This window comes from Musca autumnalis, unplaced genomic scaffold (assembly GCF_047663935.1).
Source record: "Musca autumnalis isolate F117 unplaced genomic scaffold, ASM4766393v1 scaffold_3, whole genome shotgun sequence".
Classification (NCBI taxonomy): Eukaryota; Metazoa; Arthropoda; class Insecta; order Diptera; family Muscidae; genus Musca; species Musca autumnalis.
The window spans coordinates 132,121,808-132,140,157 of NW_027411866.1; the positions used below are offsets into that span (position 1 = coordinate 132,121,808).

General features: G+C 40.3%; 1 protein-coding gene across 1 annotated transcript in view; it reads left to right on the forward strand.

Annotated features, from left to right (window-relative positions):
• Karl (lipocalin/cytosolic fatty acid-binding protein Karl) overlaps window positions 1-18,350 on the forward strand; it is a 32,721-nt gene that overhangs the window by 10,549 nt on the left and 3,822 nt on the right. The window contains exons 2-3 of the mRNA XM_073979533.1: window positions 9,441-9,578; window positions 15,546-15,669. Coding sequence (XP_073835634.1) covers window positions 9,441-9,578; window positions 15,546-15,669 — 262 coding nt within the window. The remainder of the gene's footprint in view (window positions 1-9,440; window positions 9,579-15,545; window positions 15,670-18,350) is intronic.

Below are 18,350 nucleotides of genomic sequence, written 5' to 3' on the forward strand. Positions count from 1 at the left end.
GTATTCTGTTGATATACACCAGTCGCTGTTCCTGATTTGTTTGTCATTGTTGCGATTTGAGGCACAAAATAGGTTGTTTAAAAATCCACAATAGATGCTGCGGATTTTGTTCATTTTTAACTATCCTGACACCTAGCTCCAATTAGAAATATTGGTGTAGGTTATGGTAGGAAGAACTTCTAAATCGTTCATGATGTGTTCCAAATATGAACTTCTTTTAGTAGTCTCACTTCAAAGAGTTCGTTCATAGACCCCCTCTCATGACGTATACTGTAGCCATAGAACAAATGAAATTTCACGCTGCTGATTGTGCCGGCTGTTGTTGTTATTGTGGCAGTTGATAAATGTGTGATGTTGTGTTTGTCACAAGTGTTGCATATTGATGAGTGTTTTATGGGGTGCTTCTACCAATGGTGTTATTCTTGTTGTTTTTTTAAGATTTTTTTTCTGTTTTGGTTTGTCTTCTTTTTTTGTGGGTTACTGCTTCGAACTGACAGCAGCTGATTTTATTAGGAGTTTTAACGCATTCAATGACTGACAAATGCCAACCAGCGATTTCTATGACCGACGAGAGCTCAGAGCTATTCTGATTATTTCAAACTTTGAAATTCAAAGTGTTGGAAATTGAAATTCCTCGATTTGTTTTGTTTTCGTTCGTTCTTTGTGTGATCTATGTGCGCTCGTCTGCCTATTTGTCTGTTCAATCATTCTCATTGGAATATTTAAACACATTTCCCACATCAACTGAACCAAAACAAGATAAATGCCGGCCAACCAACAACAACCACTGCACAAATAAATTCATTCTCATTTCTCATCAACAATTTATGGATCTATTTTTGCGGCTGTTGTTGTTTTTGTTATTTTTCTTATATTTTAACAAGTGTCTCTTCAGACTCAGAATGCAGCAGCATTGATGGATATGACTATTTGGAGCTGTTTTTTTTTCGTCCAATGTATGCCTGGAATGTTGAGTCTAGCGACCGACGACCATTGATCACCCCATTCATGCTCATATGACGTGCGATTCTCCAAAGCGCGATGCCTTCAATGATGACGGAAGAAAGTTTGTTTATGCGTCTGCTGCTAAACAAAGTGTCTTCAAGTGTGTGTGTGTTTATCTGGCTGTGTTTGTTTGTTACCAAATTGATTTATTAGAGAAAGAAGACTTGGCTGCTTGGTTGGTTGCTGGACTGAATGTTTGACGACGCTATGATGGACAGCTATTGCAGAACAATTTAATATTGGTCACTTTCTATTTTCAAAAATATTCTGAAATTTAACAGCCTCATGCTTGGAATCTTAAATAGGATCTGACTGCACATGGTCTTTGGTTTGGTAGCCGGTGACTCTCTCATCAATAAACCGTGAAAGTTTCATATATTTCATGTGACAAAAACAAAAAAGATGAATAAGAAATTCCTGAAAATTGCTACATTTTTCATAGACAAATTTCTAAGAAGACGAAATAGTCTTCTTCCCCTTCTTCTTGTTGGCAATTTGAACGGATGGGGTCGGTAATATGGGGCGGAGAGGATTTGAAATGTGATCATAAATATTCATATGAAGTAAATGAGGAAACGCTACTTCCACCTCTAGCAACATCTACACTACTTGATCTTGAGGACACCAAACCGAAAATGTAGATAAAGAAAAAAACTGGACATCTCTCCTGTATCGTTGGACCTCATTTGCTATCTTTTTTCATAATGGTTCTTCCTGACACGCCTGAGTGGTTTCCTAGTGTTATACCCATGAATGTGCTGCAAAAGATGAAAATGGCATTGAATGTCCTTGTGGGCGGTAGGACAATTCTGGCCCGAAACTACCCCAGGTTCTTTGGATATAGCGATAGCATGTTTCAGTGGTCCGTCCATGACAAAGCCATCTACAGCAAGACTGGTCTTGGGTAATGACCAAAGGTGCATAGAACTGGGTGAGCAGATTGATAACTCGACGTTTCGCACGTCAATGGGGACGCACCCACCTGAATTAGCGGAGAAGGCCATAGTTCGCCAAATATCACCATCGTATTACCAGGTTCGACAAATGACGATACCTGCCCATCCGTCGTTTCTCATGGGCCAAACTATCTTCCCATAATTGTCTTCTATTGCAAACCAACTGATTTTATCAGCACGTTCGTCAATCATAGGAAAGCGGATTGGCCGAGTTTCAGAGAGTTCACCAATTACCGCTTCAGAGAACTGCCCAATCCTTCCGATGTTCGGGTAGCGGAAAGGACGTTCCGAGACATCATCACTGCTGCATGATGAGCTTCGTCGAGCCAACCCCAATGACCCCAGAGTCAGGGAGCTGATACTGGAAGTTAACAGGCTGATCGGCGAACATAAGCGGAACAAGTGGTGAATTGTGGGCAACGGTTAAGTCACTCTCGAACCCTGGAAGAATGGAAAAGTCACATTTGGCGACGTTACGTTGACTGACCCGAAAAAGTGCGCAAGTTATTTCAATCGACAGTTTGTCGAACACCCCGAGAGTGATAGGGCGAAGAGGAGAGTATTACGTCGCATCAGATATCTTCCTGCCGAGAATGAACCACCACAGTTTACAAAGGATGATGTTGCGAATGCCATCAGGAACGCTAAATCATACAAAGCGTTGGGCCCTGATGAAATCCAGGCAAGGCAGCTTATATACTCACCCCTTTAGTCCTCCCCAGTATCAGCAATAGCTATCAAGTTGCTGATAATCAGCATGGATTCCGTAAGCAGCACAGCACGACAACAGCTCTGCACGCCATCTCTACATATATTCGTCAAGGACTCAACCAGAGATACAGTCAGGCATTCCACGCTGTTTGAGGAGATTGAGCAGACAACCTTGAAACCGGCCAAGCTTGAAACGTTGGATAGTCAACTATATGTGTGGACGCCAGTCGTACGTGGAATTCAGGAACAATAAGTCCAAACCCCGTAGAGTGAAACAAGGGGATATCCCCAAGGTGGGGTGATATCTCCGGAACTGTTTAACCTCTACCTCTCTTGTATCCCGCCCCCTCCAGACGGCATCGAGATCGTAACGTATGCGGATGATTGCACGATCCTGGCGTCAGGTACCTTCCCTGATGACATCTGTGAGAGACTGAACTCCTATTTAACCGATCTTACCACATTTTTCCACGCGAGGAATATGCAGATTTCCGCCACAAAATTTACAGCCACTCTGTTCACCACATGGGCAGTTTGGAAGAAAATTTAATGTCGTGGTCGAAGGTAGCAGAATTCCGACCACAAACTGCCCCAAAATTTTAGGGGTCACATTCGACACTATTTTAAAGTCACAGCTATCTGCGACAAACTGAAAAGTAGGAACAAGGTCCTCAAGTCTCTAACCGGCAGCACTTGGGGTGCGGATAAAGCACATATGTTGACCACATATAATACAATGGGTCTGTCTGTGGTCCTCGAATACAAGTGCAACGCAATGAAAGTTTATTCAGACCTGTAAGAACATTGCTCTGAGAGCTACAACAGGATGTCGGATCATGTCGTCACTAGACAATTTACATTAGAAGACTTGTTGATCTAGGGACTCCCTCCTGTATATTTTTTCCATCCCTAGATCATGAAGATTCTACCTGTCACGCCTGAGTAGTGGACTTCTAGTCACCATATTATGATTAGGATGACTGCTTCGCGGGGACGTAAGCAAAGTGTCGCCCCTGCAACAAAAGCGTGTTACTACATATACTGACGTACAGAAATCCACTGGAGACATGAGGAGGCATCAGCTTGTCGTTCTGACAGTTTTTAATACATTTCCATTGCGATGCACTTGCATAGTAAGTGGCTACAGACTTCAGAACCATGTTCCTACTTCTCAACTTCCGGCATGTGCAAACGACTTAAATAAGCTGACTAATGTGACCCCAAGGATCTTGGGATAGTTGGCACGAAACGGTTCCATTATTTACTTGGACAATCAGAGGCATCCTCATCTCTGCAATTCATCAATTAAATAGGGACCCGAGGCCAAGATCAAATTGTCATCAGCATACCTGAGGATCGTTATGCCGGAGGGGGCTGAAATAAAAGAAAGGTATATATTAAACCGTATCTGAGATATGATTCTTCCATGAGGAAGAACCGCCTTTTTTAATCTTTTCGCCTGCTTGTTCCTAATCCAACCTTTCTATCAAGGTAGCATACGCATATACCGTCTGGAGAAATGTAGGTTACAAAGTTTCAAACTACGCAAGAGGATGGTTTGCTCGATATCTTCAGAAAGTGTGGCGTGTTTGACGATACCATCTACACAGTTGTCTGGTTAAATCTTCCACTGTTTTGAAATCGCGCAGTGCAGAATTAAGGGACGCAGATAGAGCAGCCATAGCCATTTACGGTAGTATCTTAACAGGGCCACAGCCATTTAAGGTAGTATCTTAACAGGGCCTCAGATTCTATAGAAGAGAAGTAATAAATAATTTTTGGCGTATGAACTTGCCGACAGAAATATGGATTTTGATTAAAGCTCAAGGGAGTTGATTGATTTCATTCATTTCGATAGCTATCGAGCCCACCAGTTATTATCACCGTAAATTTAGAGCTTTTGGACCATTATATCAGGAAACACGGACTTGCCCACGATCGCTAAGCATCATATTCGAACTTTATCTAAGATTCATTGAAATATTACGATATGCAAAGTTTGGACCAACGCAACATCCGGTTCGGAAGTTGTCGTGCACACCAGCAACTACACATGGTGGCCGTAGGGGTTTTTACAACTTTTGGGCCGTTTCTCAGGGAGTATAGACTAGCCCTGAAAAAATCAAAACTATTCGAAAGATGCACTTTTCTGAAAGTTTGTATGAAAAGTACCCAAAGGAGAGAACCAATTTAGTCCATATTCAAACCTGGGCCCATTTCCACGAAACAACTTATCAACTTTCCATTTTGCACTTGGCAATATTTTTGACAATTCGCACATTTTTGTATTATTGTGTTCCACAGAACCCTAATTTTTGATAAGTGATAAGTTGCTAATAATAAGCTGCGTTTGCTAAGTTTTCAAAAAAATGTTGATCTCTTTTTGATTTCTGTTCCATAAACGTTCTCTCGGGCTAAGTGAAAAGTTGTAACTGCAAAGTGTGTTTGTAACTGCAAAGTGTGTTTTACCGAACTTCCAACCTCCGAACCACCCTATTCCGAACTTCGACCCTGCGAACCACCCCATTCCGAACTTCCAACCTCCGAACCACCCTACAAATCACTTAGACTAAACTTTATTTCAGAGTTTTTTTTATTTTCATTTTATTTTATTTTTAATTTTATTTTTCTTTTACTTTTATTTTAATTTCACTTTATACATATTTTATTTTTTTTTTTTTTTCATTACTCACATTTAATAAAACCAGTTTCTTTTCATTTTTGTTCTCGCGTCCCATTTTAACATGTCTTATTTATCATTGCAAGTAGAAAATAATGCAAAGCATTGGTGATCACTTCCTTACGGTAGCGTAAAAACAAACCACACGTATTATATCTTTATTTCTCATTTGCCATTGTTTAGTAATGGGGAGAGTGTATTACAGAGTGAGGCAGAGAACATTTTTGGGTCTCTCTTGTGCTCTCAATGAGCGTAAATTTGTTGTTGTTCATAACGTGTTAGCATCTACACAGGCTGTGAGGGATAACAAATTTACGCTCACTTAGAGCAAATGGGCTCTCTTGTGAGTCACAATGCCTCCTCCTGGTGTATTACCTCTACTAATACACCAACTATTCTGAGCACCCCGGATGCAAAGATAATAAAATGTTCTGTGGACAAATAGCATCCACACTTTGCAACGGAGAGACTTAGCATGATGGCGGAAAAATTAAGCAAGAGAGCACAACCAATTTGCGAAAGAGAACAGTGATAGTCAAATTTGCAAACTACAAAGAGAAACTGAAAAGTAATTTTGTGGAACAAAAAAAATTATGACTTTTCAAAATAGCTACTTTTTGATAAGTGCAAAGTGAAAAGAGATAAGTTGTTTCGTGGAAGCCCTGATCTATGTCTCGTAGAAACATTACGATAAGCAAAGTATGGACAAAATCGGCTACTCAATAGTAATACTCGTAGTGCACAGCGGTTTTGTAAAAATTTTTAACATTTTGGGTGGGACGTAACCGAAAGAGTTGGGCCAATGTAGACTATCTATAAGGGTGGGTTATGACTTTTTGAAATTTTTTCTCAAAAATGATTTCTTGAATGAACTTTTAATTTCTCAAATAACACTTATTCCATTTTATTATAAAAAAGGTTTCGCACAAACCACATTGATTTTTTTTTAAATACTACTACTTCCTATTTATTACAGATGGTCAAACGCCAAAAAATAAACTATAGAAATACCAAAAAACTAAAAAAATCGAAACAATTTTGTTCGCAAATGTTTTTCACACATTTAAAAAAATACAAAAAATTTTAATTTTCTTTAAATTACAAACATACTCCTTGGGTTTTCACAAAACTTATATAACTCGTATAAAGTCTATACTTCCTGAGAAAATAGCCTGAACGATGCAAAAAAGGTGGTTGGAGCGCAAGATAACTCTCGAACGGATCTGCCGATTCGGTCCAAAATTTGGCCTTCGTAATATTTCGTCCAAACAAAGTTCAAGTTCGAAGATAAGCTATATAGGTCCACTCGTTCAGGTACCTCCCCCACAAAAGTTCAAAAATGTTCGGAAAAATTTTGCGCACGATAACTCCTAATATATCTACGAGATATAGATCAGGCAGTGAACTATATTACCCATAAGTACGAATTTCCAAAACTTCCTCAATCATACACTCCAACAGTAACCTTAACTCGAAATTTCAGGATTCTAGCTGTATCCGTCTACCCAAATATAAATTATACCAAATTTAGTACCATTTAGTACTTTCCGTACCCATAATTACGAATTTCCGAAACTACCTAAATCCTACACTGCATAAGTAATCTTAATTCCAAATTTCAGGATTACAGATCTACCCGTCCACCTAAATTTAAATTGTACCAAATTTAGTGCCATTTAGTACTTTCCGTACCCATAAGTACGAATTTCCAACAATAAGTCAATCCTAAAGTCCAACATTAATCCTGGCCCTGTTTACAGCGATATTATGTTTTCCGTGGACAAGTCTAACTTCCTGGAATTCTGGTCCAAAAGTTATGCAATTTCCCACTGAAATGAATAGTGGACGCGATATCTATCGAAAAGATACGACTCCCAAAATAAGATCCACTTCCATAATGGACTATGTCGGTCCATTCTCCGCAACACATTTGAACTTTAATCCTAATCCACATTTTTTTCGGCAAGTTCAAATGTCCAATAAGGGCTACCAAATTCTGAAAAGATTCTAAATACATTCGACCTGTCCGTAGATGAAAGTTTCAATTCACATAGGCTGAGGGTATATCTCCGTCGGCAAAGCCGGCTGATACTATTTTACTTGTTTCTTCTACATTGAGTTTTTTTTATATATATTTTATTGTTTGCAGTAGTAATATGGTTTTTTATTGATAAACAAGTAAGAACAGACTATAGTCGGACGGGGCCGACCATGTGATACCCTATACCACTATCCCTGTGCACTAGCTTTCCGGGCTAGCTGTTATAAGATGTGCATTAGAAATTTTACCAATTTTCACACAAAAGTTTTGATCAATTTAACCCGCTAAATATTATCCGATCATACCGTTGACTTGCACGCTACTTCTTCATCTCAAACCAAAACTACGTTTAAAATTTCGCGCCTATCGGACTATTATTGCGACCTACAGAGCGGCTACAAAATCGAGCAAAAATTTTGTTTTTGGTCCATTTCATCCCTTTAACATTTCACGATCATCGCCAAAAACTAATCAGTTCTATTCTGGTCCAAACCCGACCTCCATACTAAATTTCGTGACAATCGGTCCATAATTGCGGCCTCTAGCTTGATTACAATTTTTAATGGACGGACAGACGGACGGACGGACGGACACACATCGCTAAATCGCTTTATCTCGTCGAGATATGAAGTTTGGTATACCACATGAGGGGTCTACGACGAATATTTCGCGGCGTTACATGAATTTTTGGGAAAACAAACTTATTATACCCTTTTCCACATTGTGGTATAGGGTATAAAAATAAATTCTATGCAAAATTCATTACTTGCGAAGAGTTGTACGAGGGGTACTAAAAAACCTTCTGGCCTGTGCAACTCGCCGTGTCGCCAGGTGTCATTTGACATTTTTTGGAAAGTTTGACAGTTTTTAGCCTAAGCGTACTCAGGTCAGTTTGACATATGACCATGTGTTGGGTAGTTTACAGTGGCTTGATTGAAACACCTCCAAAACATGGTTTTTGAACGCTTTTACAACATCTTCTGGCGACGAAAATCGTTGACCACGCCTTTTTTTCTTGATTTGCTGGAATCAGATGAAGTCATTGGATCCCCAGTCGTGGCTGTACGGCGTATGACCCATCAATTCCACGTTTTGTCCGGTCAAACAGGCGCTGGTTTGAATCAATTTGTGAGAGTTCGCATTGTCATGATGCAGAACAATTGGTCTTCTCTTGTTCGTTTTTTCGAATTTCTCAGGAGACTTCAGGCAAACAAATTGTAGTGTAATGCTCAGAATTAACCGTCCTTTATTTCTCAAGCCGTAGAGTCGGTCAGTATTGCCGAAAAGACAGGCAAACGTTTGCTTCGAAGGTCTATTTCCATGAACAACTCTGGTTGGATTTGGCTTGCTTTCGGAGACCCAAACGGGCCTGTTTAGTTTCGGGCTTCTAAACATAGATCCAAGATTCGTCATCTGTGACAATTTCTTTGAACTAATACACGAGATCCTTTTTTTTGAGCGATTGACCAATTTTGCTGAATCTAGCGAGAAAAATCCATTTTTGCGGCCAGGTGTTCATGCAATATCGAATGTTAGTTGGTGGAATGGTATTTAACATGGTGATCTTGGATTATCCGTTCACACACGGCTTAATTTTTTTTCTGGCACAACGGCCGTTTTTGGACGACCTGCATGACCTTCGTTTTTTAGCGATTGAATTCATTGCACCAGTTTTTCATAGTCCTATAGGATGGTCCTTTATCGACATACAAAGATTTAGTTTGATCGATGCACCTCTTCCTACTAGAACGTTCATTTCTCATTATAGGTCACCTCGAAAGAGAATCAAAGATAATGCTGTTTATTTCTAGGAGCGCAGGTGGTATACGCATTACCGTCAATCATACGTCACAATGATACCTACAAACATATTTTTTCACATTTAATTTACACATAAATTTAACCAATGATATTAGCATCATTATTTTAACTATACGATTAAATTAAAATCCCCAGAACTTATTGAAATGACCAGCGTCTTCACAATTTATTTATATTTCCATTTTCCTTAAATACCCTAACATTTTTTTTCTTCTTTCAATTCCAGGTACGTGCTCAACGCAATTTCGATTTGGAACCCATGATGGGTAATTGGTATGTGGTGCAGTATTATGCCTCAACAGAAGAATTACCTGAATATGCTTGTATGCGAAGTCATTTTACATTTACCAGTGATGATCAACATGTAAGTAGCCGATAGTTTCAACAAGAATTAATGAAGAAATTCCTCTAAACGCCCATCCCCCCAAAACAAAATTCCTTTCTTATATTTCTGCAATAAAATCACTTGTAAGTTTATACAACGCATGTGTGTATGTGTGCGATTGTGATGAGATTCAGACAACAAAAACGGAAAGTAAAGAAAATTACATTTAAGAACAAAGAGGAACGGGTTTCCGCCGCCGCCATCCACCATCATCAATAGCCGCATTGCGCGCACTCGCATAAGTGAAATTTTTTGCAATTGCCGAAGAAGCTGTGGCTGGCCGACCATCACTCCGCCGTACACATTCAGACAACAACTTTCACTTGACAAATACCAAAATTGAATGAATGAACGAACGAAAGGGGTGGGACGAAGGAGCACAAAACACTTCCCTCCAAGTACACACTACGATGAAACATGAAGACAATGTCTCATAAGATTATTTCCTTCTTGAATCCTCCCAGTTGCCGTGCAATATTGTTGCTGCACCATTTTATTTGCTTTCATAGGAAGCTGGAAGCTTTGGTAAGCAGCAGTAGTGGCTGCAGCTACTATTTACTAACCACTGGCCATATTAAAATTGCTTTCCAGGAATGAAAAGGGTCATCTTCATTGGGACCATTGTTGTTTGCTAACTTCTTGTCGAAATTGTGGTTTGGGAGAGACGACCACTGGCAAGCTATTTAAGATTTACATTACAATGAAAAGCGAAAACTGCTGATGAATGAGTTGTATTCATGTGTGTGTGTCTGTCGTTGGGCGCCAAACAACGTGCATTGAATTAAGTTGCAACAACAACAGGACAAGAGCTTCGTACCTACCAAAAAATTTTTCAATGAAGTACATGAACAACAACAGCATACATGTTCCCCTTTTTAACATTCTGATTGTAATTTCTATAGGGGCCAATGTAACAACAACTACAACTGCACAGCAACATCAGTTGCAAAGGTTAAACTTGCTGCAGTGTTGTCAATTGAACGATTTTACTGAACAAAAGAGTTGGATATAAGAATGAAAATGGTCTTTTATGGAAACAACCTTATGGTGTTCCATGAGACGAACTTTGGATCTTTTATGGGAAGACTTTTGATAAGATTTTGGTCTTCAATGAGAATACCTATACATAGAAGAATTTTGGTCTTCTTTGAGAAGACTTTTTGGTCTTCTATGAAAACACCTTTTGCCTTCTAGAAAAGATTTTGAACTTCTATATGGTTTTCTGGGAAAGACCTTTTGGCCTTCTATGAGAAATCCTTTAGGTCTTCTCTGTGAAGATCTCTTGGTCTTCCATGAGAAAACCACCAGGTCTTCTTTGAGAAGGCCACTTGGTATTCACTGATAAGACCTTTGGGTTTTCTATGAGAAGACCTTTCGGTCTTCTCTGAGAAGACTTTGAGTCTCCTATGAGAAGGCCTTTGGGTCTTCTATCACAAGACCTTTTGTTGTTCTTAGAGAAGACCTTATAGTCTTCTATGAGCAGATCTCTGGGTCTTCTATGAGAAGACCTTATAGTCTTCTATGAGAAGACCTCTGTATCTTTTATGAGCAGACCTTTTGATCTTCTAGGGAGAGGCCTTTTGGCCTTCTATGAGAAACCCTTTGGGTCTTCTATGAGAATACCTCTGGGTCTTCTATGAGAAGACTTTTAGGTCTTCAATGAGAAGACCTTTGGGGCTTCACTGAGAAGACCTTTGGGTCTTCTTTGATAAGACCTTTGGGTCTTCTTTGATAAGACCTTTGGGTCTTCTATGAGAAGACCTCTGTATCTTTTATGAGCAGATCTTTTGGTCGTTTGGAAAGACCTTTTGGCCTTCTATGAGAAGACCTCTGTATCTTTTATGAGCAGATCTTTTGGTCTTCTATGATAAGACCTTTGGGTCTTCTATGAGAAGACCTCTGTATCTTTTATCTTTAGATCTTTTGGTCTTCTAGGGAAAGACCTTTTGGCTTTCTATGAGAAGGCCTCTGAGTCTTCTATGAGAAGACCTTTGTGTCTTCAATGAGAAGACCTTTGGGGCTTCTATGAGAAGACCTCCGGACCTCTTATGAGAAGACCTCTGTATCTTTTATGAGCAGACCTTTTGGTCTTCTTGGGAAAGGCCTTTTGGCCTTCTATGAGAAACCCTTTGGGTCTTCTATGAGAATACCTCTGGGTCTTCTATGAGAAGACTTTTAGATCTTCAATGAGAAGACTTTTAGGTCTTCAATGAGAAGACCTTTGGGGATTCAATGAGAAGACCTTTGGGGCTTCAATGAGAAGACCTTTGGGTCTTCTATGAAAAGACCTTTGGGTCTTCTATGAGAAGACCTTTGGGTCTTCTATAATAAGACCTCCGGATCTATTATGAGAAGACCTCTGTATCTTTTATGAGCAGACCTTTTGGTCTTCTAGGGAAAGGCCTTTTGGCCTTCTATGAGAAACCCTTTGGGTCTTCCATGAGAAGACCTCTGGGTCTCCTATGAGAAGACTTTTGGGTCTTCAATGAGAAGACCTTTGGGTCTTTTATGAGAAGACCTTTGGGTGTTCTATGAGAAGACCTCCGGATCTATTATGAGAAGACCTCTGTATCTTTTATGAGCAGATCTTTTGGTCTTCTAGGAAAAGACCTTTTGGCCTTCTATGAGAAACCCTCTGGGTCTTCTATGAGAAGACCTCTGGGTCTTCTATAAGAAAACCTCTGGGTCTTCTATGAGAAGACCTCTGGGTCTTCTATGAGAAGACCTTTCGGTCTTCTATGAGAACTCTCAATGAGAGGACCTTTGGGTCTTCAATGAGAAGACCTTTGGATCTTCTATGAGAAGACCTTTGGGTCTTCATTGAGAGGACCTTTGGGTCTTCAATGAGAAGACCTTTGGGTCTTCTATAAGAAGACCTTTGGGTCTTCTATAAGAAGACCTTTGGGTCTTCTATGAGAAAACTTTTGGCTCTTCTCTGAGAAGACTTTGGGTCTCCTATGAGAAAGCCTTTGCCTTCCATGAGAAGACCTTTTGTTCATCTTAGAGAAGACCTTATAGTCTTCTATGAGCAGGCCTGTGGGCCTTCTATGAGAAGACCTTTTGGTCTTCTATGAGAAGACCTCTGGGTCTTCTATGAGAAGACCTCTGGGTCTTCAATGAGAAGACCTTTGGGGCTTCTATGAGAAGACCTCCGGTTCTATTATGAGAAGACCTTTGGGTCTTCAATGAGAGGACCTTTGGGTCTTCAATGAGAGGACCTTTGGGTCTTCAATGAGAAGGCCTTTGGGTCTTCTATAAGAAGACCTTTGGGGCTTCTATGAGAAGACCTCCGGATCTACTATGAGAAGACCTCTGTATCTTTAATGATCAGATCTTTTGATCTTTTGGGAAAGACCTTTTGGCCTTCTATGAGAAACCCTTTGGATATTCTATGAGAAGACCTTTGGCTCTTCAATGAGAGGACCTTTGGGTCTTCAATGAAAAGACCTTTGGGTCTTCTATAAGAAGACCTTTGGGTCTTCTATAAGAAGACCTTTGGGTCTTCTATGAGAAGATCTCCGGATCCATTATGAGAAGACCTCTGTATCTTTTATGAGCAGATCTTTTCGTCTTCTAGGGAAAGACCTTTTGGCCTTCTATGAGAAGACCTCTGGGTCTTCTATGAGAAGACCTTTGGGTCTTCAATGAGAAGACCTTTGGGGCTTCAATGAGAAGACCTTTTGGGGCTTCTATGAGAAGACCTCCGGATCTATTATGAAAAGACCTCTGTATCTTTTATGAGCAGATCTTTGGTCTTCTAGGAAAAGACCTCTGGGTCTTCCATGAGAAGACCTCTGGGCCTCCTATGAGAAGACTTTTGGGTCTTCTATGAGAAGACTTTTGGGTCTTCTATGAGAAGACTTTTGGGTCTTCTATGAGAAGACCTTTGGGTCTTCAATGAGAAGACCTTTGGGTCTTCTATTATGAGAAGACCTCTGTATCTTTCATGAGCAGATCTTTTAGTCTTCTAGTAAAGACCTTTTGGCTTTCTATGAGAAACCCTTTGGGTCTTTTAAGATAGGGCCTTTGGGTTTTCTATGAGAAGGCCTTTGGGTCTTCCATGAGAAGACCTTTGGGTCTTCTATGAGAAGACTTTCGGGTCTTCTATGAGAAGTCCTTTGGGTCTTCTATATGAAGTCCTTTGGGTCTTCTATATGAAGTCCTTTGGGTCTTCTATGGGAGGGCCTTTGGGTCTTTCATGAGACCTTTGGAACTTTTATGAGATGACCTTTGGGTCTTCTATGAGAAGACCTTTTGTTCTTCTTAGAGAAGAGCTTATAGTCTTCTACGAGAAGACCTTTGAATCTTCTACGAGAAGACATCTTTTGTCCTGTCACATTGACACCACTTAACACCATTGCAAAAGAAAAATATGAACAATCCAAAACCCCATACAAAACACTCACCTCTGATCAATGATCAGCGGCACGTTATTCAATCCACCTAACCATGAATAACTGTTATTGACAGATGCATGCTTTGCTTGCTGGGGTTCATTGTTCGTTTTCGATTTTATTTTTCGGTTGTTTGTAAAAAGAAGTTTTCTCAAAGTCTTTATTCACATTTATGGGCACTTTTGGGCGTTAACAATGATGCACTCCATGCTCTGCACTTAGTGGGATGTGTTGGTCTTGTCGTTGCTTTAGAAAGACGATGCAAATTGTCGAAAACGATTGAATGGATTATTACAGGAATGAATGGGCTTTGAAGTGATGCGCCACTCTTCGTTATGTACGGATGAGTGTGTATGTACGTATGTGGCGTCACAGGGAGATGTGAGAAAAATCATGTGGCCATATACTAGTCGTTGGGGCTTTTTGCTTTCAATAATCGAAATTCAGAAAAAAAGATTCCCTTTGACTTCAGGAAACAGTGGAGGATAAGGAAAAACTTTGTTGTTTACTCCGACCAGAGAGCTTTGTATATTTCAACTGAGGTTAAATTGGGTGCCACCATAGTACACGGAATAACTGGGTTCGATTCCCCGCCCGGACTATATCACATTTTCAACTGTGGCAAAATAGCCGTCAATGTAATGTTAGCCACATTTCTTAATTATTTAGGCAAGAAAAGCTTTCCTGCAAGTGGTGTCGCAAGACACGATGACGAACTCTGTTATAAAAAGTAGGTCCAAATATCATTGAGTTAAAATAATATGAGGGATGCCTGCCTTGTCCCTTCGGGGAGTTTGGCGGGAACATAAATATAATGTAGGCTACATTTCCCACCGACGCGAAGGCTTGTGGATCCGTCCTACCAGGAAATTAATATGTTTGCCAAACACACTTTGTCACCCACTGTTGCCTTTACTTCATTGTTACGATACGTTTTGTTAATTTTCATTTCCAACAAATATTCGCTGATTCGATTCGCTAGATACCCTCATCCTCCTCCTTCGGGCATAATGCAATGAAAGTGTTACAGGCTCTTCTTCACTGAAACGACAGTAACAACAAAAAACGGCTAAGCAGACATTGAAAACGTTGCAAGGAAATTCGAAACCTGTGAGATGTGACTTCAAGTATTGCATTGGTTCGTTGGTTGGTCGCTTGGTCAGTGGTCACATGAAATTATCAATGTAACACATCATCAATATCATCGCCATCTTTATTGACTTGGACAATGGTGCGCAAACGTGGCCATTGTCTTCTCCATTAAAATGATTTCGTTGTTGCAGGGCAATCAATTTCTTTTTCGAGAATTTTCGTTTCTTTTTTTTTGTGGTAGCCCTCAGAAAAAGTAGAAGGAATTTGTATCAAAAGATGCGACAACAAGTTTGTGCTTTATGTTCCAGAGTAGAAGAGTATGTGACATCAATCATATCACCCGGGGAGGAATTGCGTTTCTTTTTTTACAGGTTTCCAAAATACCATTGGATTTTTTGTTGAGATTTTTGGCTCATTTACTTTCATTTTCTTTCTTCTTTTGTTTTTTTATTTCTTTTAGATCACAATGAACTTTAGCTACATTTTCGCTGAAGATCCTCTGCGTGAAAAGTTGCAGGGCAATATTACATGGGAAATTCCTGATTTCAATACTCCGGCTCATTGGATACACACAGAGGATATTTGTAAGTAGATATGTATGTTATAATTGGCGATATGAAATATTTCTAGGGACACGTGGCATCTGGGATACATAAATATATCCTCCAGTCAGGCTTTGTAGCCAAAGACCACTACCAGTTCGAATCCACACAGAATGGTGACCACCAACAAACAATCAGGGAAACAACATGCAATATGCTGTCCTTACGGATGGCACAAATGGCCCAAATCGCCGCAGTAACAACGCTATACAAACAAAGATATCCTCAGGGTAGCTTCAAAGACATCCACAAGAAACAACTCAATGATGAATATGTGAGAAGGTTACCTCCACTAAGATTCGTCCTACCAATAACAAACACTTCACATGCAAAACTACTTAAACAACTAATGCTCTGTTCCAGAACCTGCAAGAAGCTACTATTTTTTACTACGATAAAATTTTTCCTTTATGTTATTCGAAAAAATAGTAAAAATTAGTAGATTCTTGCAGTTCTGGAACATACCATAAGGGTCTCTAAGAGGCATATTTAATTCCCACTCTGTTCATACGCTATTCACATATCTGGCAAAACCGTAATGTCATCATAGTAAGGACATTCAGTATATATCTCAAGTTCTTAGTGGTCCCACACCCAGTTAAATCTGTCTCGGACATATTCCTTACAGTGAAAAAAATGCATTCAGAGGAATGCCTAATCGTACGCAGAGTCACCAGTAATTTCGTACGTCACCCTCCCTTTGTCGCTGTTTGTCTACCTAAACCTACACCTATCACGAAGGAGTGCACTGCACCTCCTAACATACTTACTTACTTAGCTGGCCCATTACAGAACATTTCTTCCATAGACCGAACTAAGAAAATTCTCTCTGTTTAGTGCTTGCTTTCTGGAATACCGCGCCTTGTCATCTCTTCATCCACTTGTTTGCGCCATATTTTCTTTGGCCTGCCATGCGGCCCGAATTTATACGCCTTTTTAGGGGGTTCATCATCGCTCATTCTTAGGTTAGGTTTAAGGATGCGCAGCCCTCTATTAGAATAGGTGACTGCTTCACTCGGAGACCGTTGGTCCATTGTGTTCATCCTGTGTAGGCTATTTAAAAATGATGTAGGTGTGTTGTTGAGATGATTTAAGATGAAGGAGATGATAGAATGTTGATGCAGTTTGATGAGATGAGGATGATAGGATAGAGATGATGAGATGATGGTGAGTGTGGGAGATGTAGAGATTGACGCCAAGGAGTTATCTGGAAAGGTGAAAAGAGTCTGATTATTAAGGGTTGTTAAGGTCCTTTGCCAAGCCATGCTAGATGTCTGGCAAAGTTGAGTAGTACGATGGGATCTATGTTAGACAGGAAGGTTAGAGTGTCTATCTCATATCTGCCTAGTGTACGGTATCTCCTTGTTTGCAACATGGGACACCTACAAAGCAGATGTTCGACAGTCTCTATCTCCTCCGCATCTTCACATAGTCTGCAGTACTCAATGCCACTGTCGTCTCATTTTGAAGTTAGGGACATCACTCTGCAGTGACCTGTTATAAGTCCCATCGCTATTTTCAACCCTAACTTATCAAGTGAGATACCCTACAACCAGGTTCCAATAGCCATCTTTGATGTGCTTTCTCATTGAAGATCTCGCGAAGTTTGCCCATATACATTTGCCCATGCACATCGGTGGCCGGACGGTTTCATCAACTGATAAGTCGATAGACCTAGAGCCACCTCGAGCCAGTTCATCTGCTACCTCGTTTCCCATGATGTTGCTATGACCCGCTTGACTATCGACACATATAGTCACCGGTCCTGTAAGACTGCCTTCAAACCATTTCACCAATTCAGCTGCTTTCTTGATAGCAAGAATCTCCGCCTGAAAAACACTACAATTATCGTCAAGCTTATATGAGTTTTTTATTAGTGGATTCTCGCAGTAGACGCCAGCGCCAGTACCTTCTTCCATCTTGGACCCGTCTGTGTAAATTGCCAGACCGTCCAGAGGAGATATGCACTCAGCCCATGCGTCTCTGCTTGGGAAGATAACAGTTCAGGAGTCAAACTTGAATGAGGTAGGCATATAATCGCTTACGCAACCATTGTCTCCTAACTTAAGTCGACTATCGATTAGTTTTAGGACATTCTAGTGTCCAAAGTGTGAACCACGCCAACACCCTGACTCCCAGAGTGTAAAAGCAGTTCTTGCCAGCTGAAAGTGGATTAGGATATCCAGAGGTTGGAGATCCAGGATGACGTTTAAAGCAGTTTGATGAGTGCTTTTAATGGATCCGGTAATCAGCATTGACGGGGTTCTTTGTACACTCGCTCATTCTTATGATATGGTCTAGCCAACGTAATCGCTGCCTCTCGATACGTTTATCTATACTGATGTCGTTGTATAGCAGATACAGCTCGTGGTTCGTACGACGTCGATATTTACCGTCAACGCAGATTGGTCCGTAGATCTTTCGAAGAATTTTTCTCTCAAACACGCCAAGCACTGCCTTATCTGCTTGCGCAAGTACCCAGGCTTCGGAACCATACATCAGCACGGGTAGTATCAGTGTTTTGTAAAGCGTTATTTTTGTTTGGCGAGTTGTGTCTTTGTTTTTAAAGTACTTACTTAAGCCAAAGTAGCATCTGTTGGCCAATACAATTCTTCTTTTTATTTCACAACTGATGTCGTTTGTTGTGTTTACGGCGGTGCTGA